At 50.0% G+C, this 14,935-nt stretch overlaps 1 protein-coding gene and 1 long non-coding RNA gene across 2 annotated transcripts in view; one reads left to right on the forward strand and one right to left on the reverse strand.

The window, feature by feature from the left end:
• The window catches only part of LOC125346626, a 30,707-nt gene extending 27,100 nt beyond the window's left edge, over positions 1-3,607 (reverse strand). The window contains exons 1-2 of the long non-coding RNA XR_007209981.1: positions 3,596-3,607; positions 722-733 (exon numbers count right to left, since the gene is read on the reverse strand). This is a non-coding gene — a long non-coding RNA (uncharacterized LOC125346626). The remainder of the gene's footprint in view (positions 1-721; positions 734-3,595) is intronic.
• A 7,433-nt stretch (positions 3,608-11,040) lies between these two features.
• On the forward strand, positions 11,041-14,047 carry Ppia (peptidylprolyl isomerase A). Its single transcript, XM_048339365.1, has 5 exons — positions 11,041-11,172; positions 12,718-12,748; positions 12,831-12,919; positions 13,315-13,487; positions 13,714-14,047. The coding sequence occupies exons 1-5, from the start codon at positions 11,104-11,106 to the stop codon at positions 13,844-13,846; spliced, it is 495 nt and encodes a 164-aa protein (XP_048195322.1). The 5' UTR covers positions 11,041-11,103; the 3' UTR covers positions 13,847-14,047.
• The last annotated feature ends 888 nt before the right edge of the window (positions 14,048-14,935 follow it).

The raw sequence follows: 14,935 nt of genomic DNA on the forward strand, positions 1-14,935 counted from the left end.
ATCTGCCCTGCCCACTTGGTGGGCTCCACACTTTCATGTCCTGGGCCCTTGGGGGCCTGGCACCCTCAGCAGGCTGCCAAGGCCTGCCCCTGCCCCTGGGAGCCCCAGGCCTGACTGCAGTTGACACAAGACATGTCAGCCTTTTTAGCCCCATAGGGGCTTGTTTGCAGCTCTTCTGCCCTCTGGCAGAGGGAGAATTGAGGCAGGTTTGTGGGAGTGCCTATGAGCTGGGGGCAGTACACCCTAGAGCAGCAGGCTATCACTGCACCCCTATGGTGGGAGGGGATACGCCTGGGTCATCTGTAGAAAGTGGGAGGCAGATTAGCTTGCAGACCATCCTCTGGTGGGGGGAAGCGAGGCCAAGGTTAGGCTCCACGTGTTCTCATTTCCCTGCACTGCCTATGTCGCTGTGTTACGTGCAAGTGGTATGGGATGGCAAAAATAAAAGGCAACTAGGTCTAACATGCATACAGCATGTTCTTCTCAAGTACAAGAATGCAGTCTTAGGGGGCTAGTGGTACAATACCTGCCTCACATACATGAAGCCCTGGGTTCGATTCCTCAGCACCACATATATAGAAAAAGCCAGAAGTGGCACTGTGGCTCAAGTGGTAGAGTGCTAGTCTTGGGCAGAAAGAAGCCAGGGACAGTGCTCAGGCCCTGAGTTCAAGCCCTAGGACTGGAAAAAAATCTCAGGATGTGCCCATCTCCATAGATTCACAAAACTGAAAACCTGCCTTGTTTTTTTCTTTTCTTTTTTTTTTTTGGGCCAGTCCTGGGCCTTGGACTCAGGGTCTGAGCACTGTCCCTGGCTTCTTTTTGCTCAAGGCTAGCACTCTGCCACTTTAGCCACAGTGCCCCTTCTGGCTGTTTTCTATATATGTGGTGCTGGGGAATTGAACCCAGGGCTTCTTGTATATGAGGCAAGCACTCTTGCCACTAGGCCATATCCCCAGCCCAAAACCTGCCTTCTTTACAATGGAGCAACTAGAGATTTGTAGCAGAAAGTAAACTAAGCCAGGTGTCTGTGGCTCCCGTCAGTAATCCTAGCCACTCAGGAGGCTGAGATCTGAGGTTTGCAATCCAAAGCCAGCCAAGGCAGGAAAGACTCATCTCCAATCAACCATAGATAATGAGCAAAAGGGAGCTGGGAGTGTGGCTTAGTGGTAGAATGCTTGTCTAGCATGCATAAAGCCCTAGGTTAGATTCCTCAGCACCACATAAACAGAAAAAGCCAGAAGTGGGGCTGTGGCTCAAGTGGTAGAGTGCTATCCTTGAGCAAAAGAAACTCAGGGACAGGGCTGCGAATATGGCCTAGTGGCAAGAGTGCTCACCTCGTATACATGAAGCCCTGGGTTCAATTCCCCAGCACCCACATATATAGAAAATGGCCAGAAGTGGCACTGTGGCTCAAGTGGCAGAGTGCTAGCCTTGAGCAAAAAGAAGCCAGGGATAGTGCTCAGGCCCTGAGTCCAAGCCCCAGGACTGGCAAAAAAAAAACCAAAAAAACAGGGACAGCACTCAGACCGAATTTTCAAGCCCAAGGACTGGTTAAAAACAAAGCAAAAGCTCAGGACAGCGCCCAGACCCTAAGTTCAAGCTCCACGACTGACCAAAAAAGTAAATACAATGATATGAAAACATTGTTTTTTACAGTGCTGGGGACTACTGACTGGGCAGTGCTCCACTGCTGAGCCAGTCAAATCTTTTTTCCCCCCTTTTTGATTTTTTTTTTTTTTTTTTTGCCAGTCCTGGGCCTTAGACTCAGAGCCTGAGCACTGTCCCTGGCTTTTTGCTCAAGGCTAGCATTCTGCCACTTGAGCCACAGTGCCACTTCTGGCCGTTTTCTGTATATGTGGTGCTGGGGAATCGAACCCAGGGCCTCATGTATACGAGGCAAGCTCTCTTGCCACTAGGCCATATCCCCAGCCCCTCCCCCTTTTTGAGACAGTTCAGCTGTGTAGGCTGGCCTCTGGTTCAGGACCCTCCCTTCTCAGCCTCCCAAATGTTGTGACTGGGGATTTGTGTGCCATCAAACTGCTCTTAACCCCTGCTTCCAGCACTGGAGTTTGAACCCTAGGCCCATGCTTACCACTTGAACTCAGCTATTCAATTAGCCTGGACCATACTGTGTGCCCCCATGCTTGACCTCCTAACACGCGCGCGCGCGTGTGCGTGTGTGCATGCGTGTGTGTGTGTGTGTGTGTGTGTGTGTGTGTGTGTGTGTGTGAACTCAGGGCCGGGGCACTGTCCCTGTTTTTTTGTTTTGTTTTGTTTTGTTTTTGCCAGTCCTAGGGCTTGAACTCAGGGTCTGAGTACTTTCCCTGGCTTCTTTTTTGCTCAAGGCTAGCACTCTGCCACTTGAGCCACAGCGCAACTTCTGGCCGTTTTGTATATATGTGGTGCTGGGGAATCGAACCTAGGGCTTTGTGCACAGGAGGCAAGCACTCTTGCCACTAGGCCATATCCCCAGCCCCCTGTTTTTTTTTTTTTGTTTGTTTTGTTTTTTTTTTTGCTCAAGGCTAGTGTTCTACCACTTGAGCCACAGCTCCACTTCCACCTTTTTGGTGAATGGGGATAAGAGTTTCATACATGTTTTTTCTGGACTGGCTTTGAATCTCATTCTCCTCCTGAGTAGCTAGCTAGGTATAAATAAGCCACTGGCATCCAGCTTTCATGGACTTTTTATCAAAGCTGATTTCAAACCTCAGCCTCCATAGAAGCTAGAATTTTAGGTATGAACCTCCAATGCCCAGCTGACATTTTATGTGTATGACGGGAGGAGTGAGATAGTCCTGGTTTGAACTTGGCATGGGCACTGTTCCTGTGCTGGGATTCTGATTTTTAAGCTTTTTCCAGCTAGATGTGAGAGTACTGTCATTCTGATGTGTCCTAAAGCCAACAATACTGTCAAAGGGATGAACCCCCAAATCAGGGCTGGCGCATCTGAGAGCACTGGCAGGATGCCTTAAGGACTGAGCACGGCAAGCACAGCTGTGCTCCTGCCCCCACTCTGCCTGGCATTCTGGGTCAGGACTGGATTAGCATACCCTTTGGGCCACAGTAGGATGCACATGGGTATGCAGAAATCAGTACTTGTCAGTCTGTTGAACTAGGATTAGTGGTCAAGAGAGACCTGGAGTCCCAGGAACCACAGCAGGACTGAGCCCTAGTACTGCCAATACTCAAGGCCTTAAACCCTCCCTTTGGGTTTTGTATTCAAGGCTGGCAACTCTACCACTTGAGCCATACCTCTACTTCTGGATTCTTGCTGGTTAGTTGGAGGTAAGAATCTCACACTTTCTTGCCTAGGCTAGCTTTGAGGTGTTATCCTCAGGTCTCAACCTCCTGGTTAGCTAGGGTTACAGGTGTGAGATACTGACCGCTTTTGGAAATTTCATCTGCACAGCAAGGTGCCATGCAAATGCCCATCTCTGCATTGGCCTGGGGGATAATAACCCTGATCTGTACCTGGACATTTTACTTAACAGAATATACTCTCTTCTCTGTTCTTGGAGACTGCATATGACTGTCCATGTGGCCCCAGGGTAGAAGACATAGGCTGTTGTAGTGGACTTCAAGGATGTCTCCTTACTTGACCTTGAAGTCTATGCCAAAGGTTGAAGGGGTGGAAAATGACAACAGCTTGGTCTACAGTAATTGTGGAGCTGTGACACTGCCTGGACTAGCCATCAGACTTCGTGGGTGGTTGAGCCAGGCTCGCCTGGTGTCTGTTGACTCCAGCTGCCTAGGCCACATACAAAGCCTGGAGGGAAGCCATCCACAGGCCAACCTACTGGTCTAGTTTCTCTGGGCAGGAAGATCCTGCACGCAGCCTGTTCTTTCTTCATCCAAGCTCTTCTTGCCTTGCAAGAGAACAGCAGGGCCATCTTGTCAGCAGGGTCCTTAGCTTGGACTGGAATGCTGTAGTCACCTCTGAGTGGCTGGCCAGCAGATCCCAAAGAGGAGATGCTGCTTCTGGTCAGAAAGTACACTCTTGGGATGGGGATATGGCCTAGTGGCAAGAGTGCCTGCCTCATATACATGAGGCCCTGGGTTCAATTCCCCAGCACCACATATACAGAAAACGGCCAGAACTGGCGCTGTGGCTCAAGTGGCAGAGTGCTAGCCTTGAGCAAAAAGAAGCCAGGGACAGTGCTCAGGCCCCGAGTTCAAACCCCAGGACTGGCAGGAAAAAAAAAAAAAAGGCCAATACAGGTTCACAACTGTAGTCCTAGCTAAGATAAAGAGAATCAAGGTTCCAGGCCTGGGCAGAGGAAAAGTGTGTTAGACCCTTTTCTCAACCTACAGCTGGATGAGCACCTGTCACCCCAAGGCATGGGGCAAGCTGAGATCTGGAGGATCTTGCCTTGAAGCCAGCCCTGGCAGGAAAGTCCACAAGGCTCCATCTCCAAAAGTAAACAACAAAAAGCTGAGGCTAGTTCAAGTGGTAGTGTGCCTACTGAGCAAAGCAAGCCAAACAAACACAAGGCTCTGAATTCAAATCCTAGTACTACCAGAATAAAAAGAAAAAATTAAAAAGGTCAGGTGCTGGTGGCTCATTCCTATAATCCTAACTACTCAAGAGGCTAAGATTTGATGATCATGGTTCAAAGCCAGATTGGGCAGGAAGATCAGGAAAGTTCATGAGACTTCCAATTAACCACCAGAAAATCAGAAGTGGCTCAAAGTGGTAGAGCACTAGCCTTGAACAAAAGAGCTCAGGGACAGATCCCAGGCCCTGAGTTCAAGCCCCACGACCAATATAAAATAAAAACAATTATTGGGGCTGGGAATGTGGTCTAGTGGTAGAGTGCTTGCCTAGCATGCATGAAGCCCTGGGTTCGATTCCTCTGCACCACATATAAAGAAAAAGCCAGAAGTAGCACTGTGGCTCAAGTGATAGATTTTTTTTTTTTGCCTTGGACTCAGGGCCTGAGCACTGTCCCTGGCTTCTTTTTGCTCAAGGCTAGCACTCTGCCACTTGAGCCACAGCGCCACTTCTGGCCATTTTCTATATATGTGGTGCTGGGGAATCGAACCCAGGGCTTCATGTATAGGAGGCAAACACTTTACCACTAGGCCATATTCCCAGCCCAAGTGATAGATTTTTAAGCCTTGAGCAAAAAGAAGCCAGGGACAGTGCCCAGGCTCTGAGTTCAAGCCCCAGGACTGGCAAAAACAAAAACCCACAATTACGAATGTGATACATATAGCTTAGATATAAATTAATATATATTACAGTTGTCTCGGTATATTGGGATTGGTTCCAGGATTCCCAAGAATACCAAATACCCAAATGCTTAAATCCTTCATATAAAGTGGCAAAGCAAAACTGAGCCCTGGTGGCTCATACCTGTAATCCTAGCAACTCAGGAGGCTGAGATCTGAGAATCAAGGTTGGAAGCCAGCCCAGGCAGGAAAGTCTATGAGACTCTTGTCTCCAATTAACCACTAGAAAATGAAGTGGAGCTGTGGCTCAAAGTGGTAGATAGCTCAGGGACAGTGCCCAGACCCTGAGTTCAAGCCCTACCACTGACTTAAAAAAAAAAGCGAAACATTTGCATATAACTCCTTTTTGTGGGCTGGGAATATGGCCTAATGGCAAGAAAGCTTGCCTTGTATACATGAAACCCTGGGTTCAATTCCTCAGCACCACATATATAGAAAATGGCCAGAAGTGGCGCTGTTGCTCAAGTGGCAGAGTGTTAGCCTTGAGCAAAAAAGAAGCCAGAGACAGTGGTCAGGCCCAGAGTTCAAGGCCCAGGACTGGAAAAACAAAAACAAAACCCTCCTCTTTGTGTGTGTGAACCTACACCTTGGGAAGGCACTTACCAGGTCGGGAGACCTAACATCCAACAGCCCGGCTGACCTTGGAGCACACTGCTGCTCTCAGAGTAATTTGAGTGCTGGAGAGTTTGTGGAAGGTTCTGCACCCTTTCCTCCCCACCCACCCAAGATGGCTAGATCCCCAGGGTGGCTGTGGGCTGCACCTGCAAGCTCATTAGAGAATGAGCTGTGGCAGTGACTGCAGACACACCCGTGGGGGGAGGAGAGCAGGTGGACTATTAACCAGCAGGCTCAGCACCTCCCCACTCTTCCACCTTGCCAGACCAGAGCTGTCACTGGGGCCCGGTGCTGGAGGCTGCCTCATCCAGCATCCCCAGCAGGTCCCTGTCCAAGCTCCCCACAGAGCCCTGAGGGCAGCTAGCTATCAGGATCTGCTTCTGCACTCACCAGTCTCGTGATGGGAGAAGTCATTTTGCAGTGCCTCCCCATGGGGCAGGGCTGCTGGATGTCAGGGAGGAAGGCTCTCAGGGCCTGAAGTTGGGGATAGAGTGTTAAGTACCAACAGAGAACAAGTGCTTGTATAGAGTCCTGGGCTGCCAGATGTCTGTGTTCCCCCTCCCCCTCCCAAGGCTGGAGTAACCAACAGGCCTGGGGGTGGGGAGGGGCTCCAAGCTGGAGGCCACAGGCCATGGGGGTGAGGGGTGGTGGGGAGTAGGAGGAGGAGAGTGAGAAGGCAGCCTTAGGAAGGATGCTCATTTTCCTTTAACTGAGGTGGGGTGATGGTCTCAGAATCTGAGCAGAAGGCAGGAATGGTGTTGCCACCAGTAACTCCAGAGGCAAAGATGGGGAGGATTGTGATTCAAAGGAGAGCCAGAGAAAAAAAGATTGTCAGGCCCCCATCTCAACCAATTCCAAAGCTTGGCATGAGCCCGTGGCTCACATCTGTAATCCTAACTATGCAGGAGGCTGAGATCTGAGAATCATGGTTCAAAGTCAGTCTGGACAGGAAAGTCCATGAGACTCCTACCTCCAAAAATAAAAAAATCCAGAAGTGGCCCTGTAGCTCAAGTGGTATACTCCATGTTGACTCTTATTAACAGGGCATCAGGGCAATGTGGGCAGCCAAGAGTCCAATCAAAATGCTCCTCTCCTGGGATTCCTGCAGGCAAGGTGTAAGTCTGGGGTGTGGCTCCTGGGAGGTTTTAAAACCTGACAGACTCAACTCACTTCTTTTCTATTTCCCTTCTTTCTTCTTCCCTGGTCTCCTAGTTTGCCAGAAAAACCTTGAATCTGAACCTGTGTGCTATAATGAGAGGAACAGCCACACTCCTGGGGTATCTGCTGATATCTGGCTTAATTGTTCTTTTCTGCTACGAATTTCTAGTTGCTCCATTGAGAACAGAAAAGGTGGGGTTTTCTGTTTCTTTAATCTATGGAGATAGGTGCTATATCCCAAGAATGCTTTATTTGTACTTGAGAAGTTGATTTAGCTGGCTCCTGGTCAACTGAACCATATCTTTAAGATAAAGTTACTGGCTGGGAACAATGACTTTCTAAAAAAAGGGGATAGGTTTTTCTTGGGAGAGCTAAGATACATTTTGGATATGGGTAACTTTGCACAATTTTGTATTAACAAAAACTCATTGAAGGGGCTGGGGATATAGCCTAGCGGCAAGAGTGCCTGCCTCGGATACACGAGGCCCTAGGTTCGATTCCCCAGCACCACATATACAGAAAACGGCCAGAAGCGGCGCTGTGGCTCAAGTGGCAGAGTGCTAGCCTTGAGCGGGAAGAAGCCAGGGACAGTGCTCAGGCCCTGAGTCCAAGGCCCAGGACTGGCAAAAAAAAAAAAAAAAAAAAAAAAAAAAAAACTCATTGAAGGGCTGGGAATGTGGCTTAGTGGTAGTGTGCTTGCCTAACATGGATGAAGCCCTGGGTTCGATTCCTCAGCACCACATATATAGAAAAAGCCAGAAGTGGTGCTGTGTCTCAAGAGTGCTAGCCTTGTGCAAAAAGAAGCCAGAAACAGTAGTTGAGTCTCAAGCTCCAGGAATGGCAAAAAACAAAACAAAACAAAAAGCCAGCCAGGACAGGAATGTCCAATAAACTACTAAGAAAGCCAAAAGTGGAGATGTGGGTCAAGTAGAGTGCTATACTGAGCAAAAGGAGCTCAGGCACAGCACCTAGGCTCTGAGTGCAAGCCCAGGACTGGAAAAAAAAAATCAGGGTATGTAAATTATATTTTTAAAAATGCTGTACCTCGGGCTGGGGATATAGCCTAGTGGCAAGAGTGCCTGCCTCGGATACACGAGGCCCTAGGTTCGATTCCCCAGTACCACATATACAGAAAATGGCCAGAAGCGGCGCTGTGGTTCAAGTGGCAGAGTGCTAGCCTTGAGCTGGAAGCCAGGGACAGTGCTCAGGCCCTGAGTCCAAGGCCCAGGACTGGCCAAAAAAAAAAAAAAAATGCTGTACCTCAAGGGGCAGAACACCTAGCATGCACCACGCCTTGAGCTTCATATTGTCCCAGTAAAGGGGCTTGGATTAAGGGCCTGTGGACTGTCTCTTATCGTTTCACTCAAGGCTGATGCTATCCCCTCTCCTTCCCTTCCTTGCATTTCGCCATTTCTCCTTTCTTTTCCCACCCTTACACACACACACACACACACACACACACACACACCCCTTCTCTGGCCTCACATTCCCAATCTTCCTGCCTCAGCCTTTAGAGTTCTGGGATTACAGATATGCACCATGCTCCTCTTCAAATTGATTTCATTTCTCACAGGACTGGGGATGGAACCCATGGTATGTTAGGCCAGAGCTCTGCCACTGGGCTACATCTGTATCTCTCTGCATTTGTTTCCTAGACATCCTAACTGCTCTATATTTCAAGATGGAGTTTAGAGACATGGGGATAATTTATGCCTGTGTCAGATGAGGATAAGTTGCTTCTTCAAAGTCACAAAGCATTGGATGAAGAAGAGGGGGGGGGGGGGAAATAACAATTTCCTATTGAAACAAATTCCAGGAATTGGAAACATGAGTTACTTATGTTGTTGTTTGTATGTGTTTTTCTTTTTCTGCTTTTTAGGAGGACAAAGACAGGGAGGGAGGAAGGATGAACAAATGCAATCCTGGTATTCAGTATACACCATGTGGAAAATGAACCCTGCAGCTTGTAGGCAGGAATAGGAGGGGGAATCTGGGGGAAAGCGAAGGATGGAGTGACTGTCCAAAAGATGATATGTGCATTACTTGAATTGTGAAATGGTAACCTGTCTGTACAATACCTTTTCCACATTTTTTTTGCCATTCCTGGGGCTTGGACTCAGGGCCTGAGCACTGTCCCTGGCTTCTTTTTTGCTCAAGGATAGCACTCTACCACTTGAGTCACAGCACCACTACTGGCCATTTTCTGTATATGTGGTGCTGGGGACTTGAACCCAGGGCCTCATGTATACTAGGCAAGCCCTGTACAATACCTTAATAACAAAATTGTATTTAAAAATTTTCAAAGGATGGCTGGGAATATGGCCTAGTGGCAAGAGTGCTTGCCTAGCATGCACGAAGTCCTAGGTTCGATTCCCCAGCACCACATATATAGAAAATGGCCAGAAGTGGCGCTGTTGCTCAAGTGGCAGAGTGCTAGCCTTGAGCAAAAAGAAGCCAGGGACAGTGCTCAGGCCCTGAATCCAAGGCCCAGGACTGGCAAACAAAACAAAACAAAACAATTTTCAAAGGTTGAGATCTAAGGATCGCAGTTCAAAGCCAGCCCGGGGAGGAAAGTCCGTGAGATTCTTACCTCCAATTAACCACCAGAAAACCCAAAGTGGGACCGTGCTTCAAGGGGTAGAGCACTAGCCTTGAGCTGAAGAGCTCAGAGGCAGTGCCTAGGCCCAGAGTTCAAGCCCCACGACCGACAAAAAAAAAAAAAAAATTACAAAGATGCAATATCTCAGTGCCCCTAATCATATAGTATAGTATAGAAAAAATATCAGAATTTCCCATTCTTTTGTTGGTCATGAGACTTGAACTCTGGGCCTGGGCACAGTCTCTGAGCTCTTTGGCTCAAGGCTAGCGCTCTACCACTTTGAGCCACAGCACCATTTCCAGTTTTCTGGTGGTTAAATGGAGATGAGTCTCATGGACTTTCCTGCCTATGCTGGCTGCCTTTGAACTGCGACCCTCAGATCTCAGCCTCCTGAGTAACTAGGACGGGCGTGAGTCACCTGTGCCCAGCTGGCTTAACACCCATAAGAGGACCACCTGCTTTCCCTACCTGTAAAACAGTGTACATTCCTAGCACAAGCAGACTCAAGATGAGCAGCCATGGCTAGAAATCGGATCCCAGACTTCACCTACCACATTATCATCTGCTCCTCACCACGACCCTGCTCTGTTACCAGTGAGTAAACAGTTTCAAGTGTTCGGCAACGTTCTGAATACTGCAACGAAGGGAGTGCGCAGAATGTAACACAACTCTTCCCAAAGTGTCCCACGTCGGTACTGTTAGCATCTACCCTTGCTGGCAGGACCTCCCGGTCCTCTCGGAGGAAACAAGGCCTGGCTTCCCCGGGCGGGAGGGCGGAGACTCGGAACCGCGCGCCCGCGCCCTCCCAGGTGGGGCCTGGGCTGGCTCCTCCCCTAATGGCTTCCTTCAGCAGAAAATTCTGGCACAGTATGGACGGCATTTTGGGAAAGTGGGACATTTTGAAAGCACTTCCCCATGGGTAGGGACGGCCGGCTTCCCTCGGGGTCCCGCAGGCGACCTGGCCCGGCCAGGGCGCGTCCTCCAGGCCTGGCCCGGCCATCTGCATTTCCGCCGCAGAGTCGGACGCGGATCCCGAGCGACCTTGGGATGCAGGGCGACCTTGAGGCCTGCGTTCGCCTCACTTGCTCACTCTGTACAATGGGGAGATACGCTAGATCACGAAGCAGGCTCGGAATGCCTCGCCCCGCGCTGCGCCCTCAGTCTGCTGTCGTGGCCACCCTGCGGGAACCGCTCGGACGCTGCCGCCCAAGGTGCGCCGCCGCACAGCGCCGCAGCCACTGCGTCGTAGCCTGAGGGCGGGAATCTGCCTCCGCGCGGCCCGACGCACGCGCGGCCCCCTCCACCCGCCTCCCCGCTCTAGCCCCTGTCTATAGGCGGGCTATGCTGTCACTCCAGCTAGGTTGCAGTTCCGATTGGCTACGGCCGTACCGCGCGACCGGGCTGTGGGCGGGGCCGGGGAATAATATAAAAGGGGCAGGCGGCCAGGCTCGTGCCGCTTTGCAGACGCCGCTGCCGCTTGTAGTTACCAGCTGCCAGCCATGGTCAACCCCACCGTGTTCTTCGACATTGCCGCCGACGGCAAGCCCTTGGGCCGCGTCTCCTTCGAGGTCGGGTGGGCGGTGGCGTGCCAGGGTGGGCCCCTGCGAGTGGGTGGAGGATGAGGCGGGTGGCGAGACCCCGAAGGCTCGGGCGCGGGCAGACCCTCCTGAGGGCCGAGCGCGGCCGGTGGAGGCGCCATTTCCTGAGGAGGGGCCATCTTGGGCGGCGCGGGCGGACAAAGGCGGGTGGGGCGGCGGCCGTTGGGGGAGGGGGCCGCCCGCCGCCGGCGCACGTGGCCGCGCCCGGCCCGGCGCACGTGCTCGGGAACTGCGCTCCACCGGCGCGCTGCGGGCCGTTGGCTCCACGGTGGAGCCGGCCGGACCTCTCGGTGTCACGGCAGCGTGACCCCCGGGGCGTCGGCCGGAGCCCGAGTTCTCCACGCCGAGGCGCCGCCCCAGCCGACCCACTGGGCCGCCTAAAGATGGAGCGTGTGCTAGCAGGACGTGATTGGCCGCCCTGGATGCGTCGGTAGTTCTAAAATAGGGATTTTTTTTTTAGAAACGGTTCCCCACATCCTCCGCGTCCCCCACCCCCAAGCGGAAATGGGAAAGTGGGCTTGGCCTGCGCTGGCGCCCAAGGACCGCCCTCCACCGCAGTGATGGCGGGCGGAGAGGCCCTGGGCCCCTCCCGCAGCCCGGCCGGGCGTGTCGCCGCCACTGCTCGCCCCGCACCTGCCCCTCCGGGCCGGCCCCAGTGTCCATGCGCAATCAAAGCTCAAGGCCACTTAGGAAGCTAAACATCGATTGGATTCTTAACCCTTGAATAATCCAAGGCCACTGCTCTACCACTAAAGTCATAGCTCTTCAGATTTTTTGGTGATTAAGACTCAGGAGCCTTCCTGCCCGCGTTAGCTTGGAACTGTGATTCCCTGAACCTAATCTCCTGAGTATAGTTAGGGGTTAACCTGTTTGAACCATCAGCAGCACCTGGCACGTTTTACCATCTTAATCCAAATGTCCCCTCCTGCAGTCTGAGGCAACTGACTGAGGAGCCTCGTGGAAACTGCCTATGCTTAATGCTGGGCACTAAGTATCAGGTTCCTCACAGGGCTTACTGGAATTGAGACCTGTGTGCGGACCTGTTGGGGAGAATGGAGGAAGAGCTGCCAAGGAGGGTCACCCAGGGAACCATATAAGCACAATACTTAATTCTTTAGAGATATAGTCTGAAATGTACATAGATAGTAATACTTGGAGTATAACTGGAATAGTTGAGTCTTTAAATGAGCTGTTTTTAGTAAAAGGCTTGAAAATACGTTGTGCAGTATTTAACTTTCATCTCCAGATAACTGTCTTAAATCTCAATGGAAAATTAGAGCAGATAAATTCCACTAATGGGAACCAAGATGTGACTACTCAGCAGTAAGACCAAGTCAACAACTTGATGGTAGCATTTTCACTACCAATGACTAAAAGAACAGCTATTTTGTTGTACAGAAGTGCTTTACTGATAACTAGGAATTCTTAAGTGATTCTGAAGTCCCTAAAGAGATGGGTACTAAGCAACAAAACATGTAGCATACATTGCTAATGAACTTTTGTTTTCTCTTACAGCTATTTGCAGACAAAGTTCCAAAGACAGCAGGTTGGTTCCATTTTTCTGGGTTTAACCTGGCTATTTAGAAAATTAAACTGTATGTACCTACTTATTTTTTCTCTTCTAACAGAAAACTTTCGTGCTCTGAGCACTGGAGAGAAAGGATTTGGTTATAAGGGTTCCTGTTTTCACAGGATTATCCCAGGATTCATGTGCCAGGTATGAAATAAACCTTTTGTATCATTTGTTTGCCAGTCATGGGGCTTGAACTCAGGGCCTGAGTGCTGTCCCTAAGCTTTTTTGCTCAAGGCTATTGGTTGCTCTACTTGGGCCACAGCTCCATTTTTGGCTTTTTGGTGGTTAATTTGGTTACATTTTCAGAAATGACTTTTTTTTGCCAGTCCTGGGCCTTGAACTCAGGGCCTGAGCACAGTCCCTGGCTTTCTTTTGTTCAAGGCTAGCACTCTGCCACTTGCCACAGCGCCATCTCTGGCCATTTTCTGTATATGTGGTGCTGAGGAATTGAACCTAGGGCTTCACGGATACAACAAGCACTCTTGCCACTAGGCCATATTCCCAGCCCCAGAAATGACATTTTTATATCATGTTTATAGGGTGGTGACTTCACATGCCATAATGGGACTGGTGGCAAGTCCATCTATGGAGAGAAATTTGAAGATGAGAATTTCATCCTGAAGCATACAGGTCCTGGCATCTTGTCCATGGCAAATGCTGGACCAAATACAAATGGTTCCCAGTTTTTCATCTGCACTGTCAAGACTGATTGGTAAGGATTGTTGCCCTGGGAAAAGTTGCACCTTGTTCCATCTGCATAGTTATATAACTAGTCGTTGTGGTATAGAATGCAAAGTACTGTAAGAAACTGACTGAGCTGAGATTGGGATTAGTTCATACATAACTGTTTTAGGTGGGATAATGGCCCAGCATCATCTTAGTTATGTAATATGATCTGTCATGTCTGGTTACAGGATTAATAATTATTCTGTTTTCAGGTTGGATGGCAAGCATGTGGTGTTTGGGAAGGTGAAAGAGGGCATGGAAGTCGTGGAAGCCATGCAGGGCTTTGGGTCCGGGAATGGCAAGACCAGCAAGAAGGTGACCATTACCGACTGCGGACAACTCTAACACATTTGACTTGGTTTATCATAACCACCAGACCATTCCTTCGTATCTCTGGAGAGCACCCTTTCCACCCCATCTGCTTGCGAATACCCTGTAATCCATTTGTGCTCTCACTGCAGTTCTTTGGGTTCCATGTTTTCCTTACTCCCCTCCAAGTCTAGCTGGATTGCAGAGTTAAGTTTATGATTATGAATAAAAACTAAAGTTGTCTGTCCTTGTTTGGGCTAGGGTATTGATTCATTTTAAGCAGTAGGAAGTCTAAATACACTCCTGAGTAGGTTTTGCTTCAGCTTTCATGACCCAGAAAGTTATTCAGAGTACCCCAAAGTACACTTGTCAGTAAACACTGAAGATAGGTAAAGAACAAGTAGAGGGTGACCAGATTGTGTTGTGTAATACCAGTGACAAATACCACTTCCTTGCTTGGCTGATGCTGTGAGGGTGTTCGTTTGAAACCAGCCCTGGACACAGGAAAGTTACTAAGACTAGTCATCAGCTCAGCAAAAAGCGATAGTGCTGTTGTGGCTCAAATAGCAGAACCACCAACCCTGAGTGAAGGCTCGCAGTGACCAGGCTCAACAGAAAGGACTGGGGCTGGGAATGTGGCTTAGCAGTAGGAGCACTTGCTTCACATGCATGAAGGAGTGCTAGTCTTGAGCAAAAGACGCTTGGGAACAGTGCTCAGGCCTGAATTTAAAGCCCCAGAACTGGCAGGAAGACAGGGCTGGACCACAATTTGCTTTCTTGCACAGGGCTGCAACTCCACCTCTATCTGCAGCCTCCTTAGGGTTATTCAGGGTTAAGAATCTCAGATTTGCAGTAAGTGCCCCAGTGGCTCCTAGAACACTAGCCTTGAGCACAGACTTGACAGTGCCCAAGCCCTAACCCTGGCAAGGAAAGTCTTAGATCTGTTCCCAGGCTGGCTTTCTGAATTGTGACTTTCAGCTCTCAGCCACTTTAGTTGGGTATGTTGGCTCAACAACTGCTTTATACATCTTAGTCCAAGGATCCTGGACTGTCCCTCCATGTCCATTAAGGAGGAAACCCACAAAACAGCTATGTGGCCTTGGAATATTTTCGTGGTCTGGGTTA

The sequence above is a fragment of the Perognathus longimembris genome, chromosome 2, assembly GCF_023159225.1.
Source record: "Perognathus longimembris pacificus isolate PPM17 chromosome 2, ASM2315922v1, whole genome shotgun sequence".
NCBI lineage: Eukaryota > Metazoa > Chordata > Mammalia > Rodentia > Heteromyidae > Perognathus > Perognathus longimembris.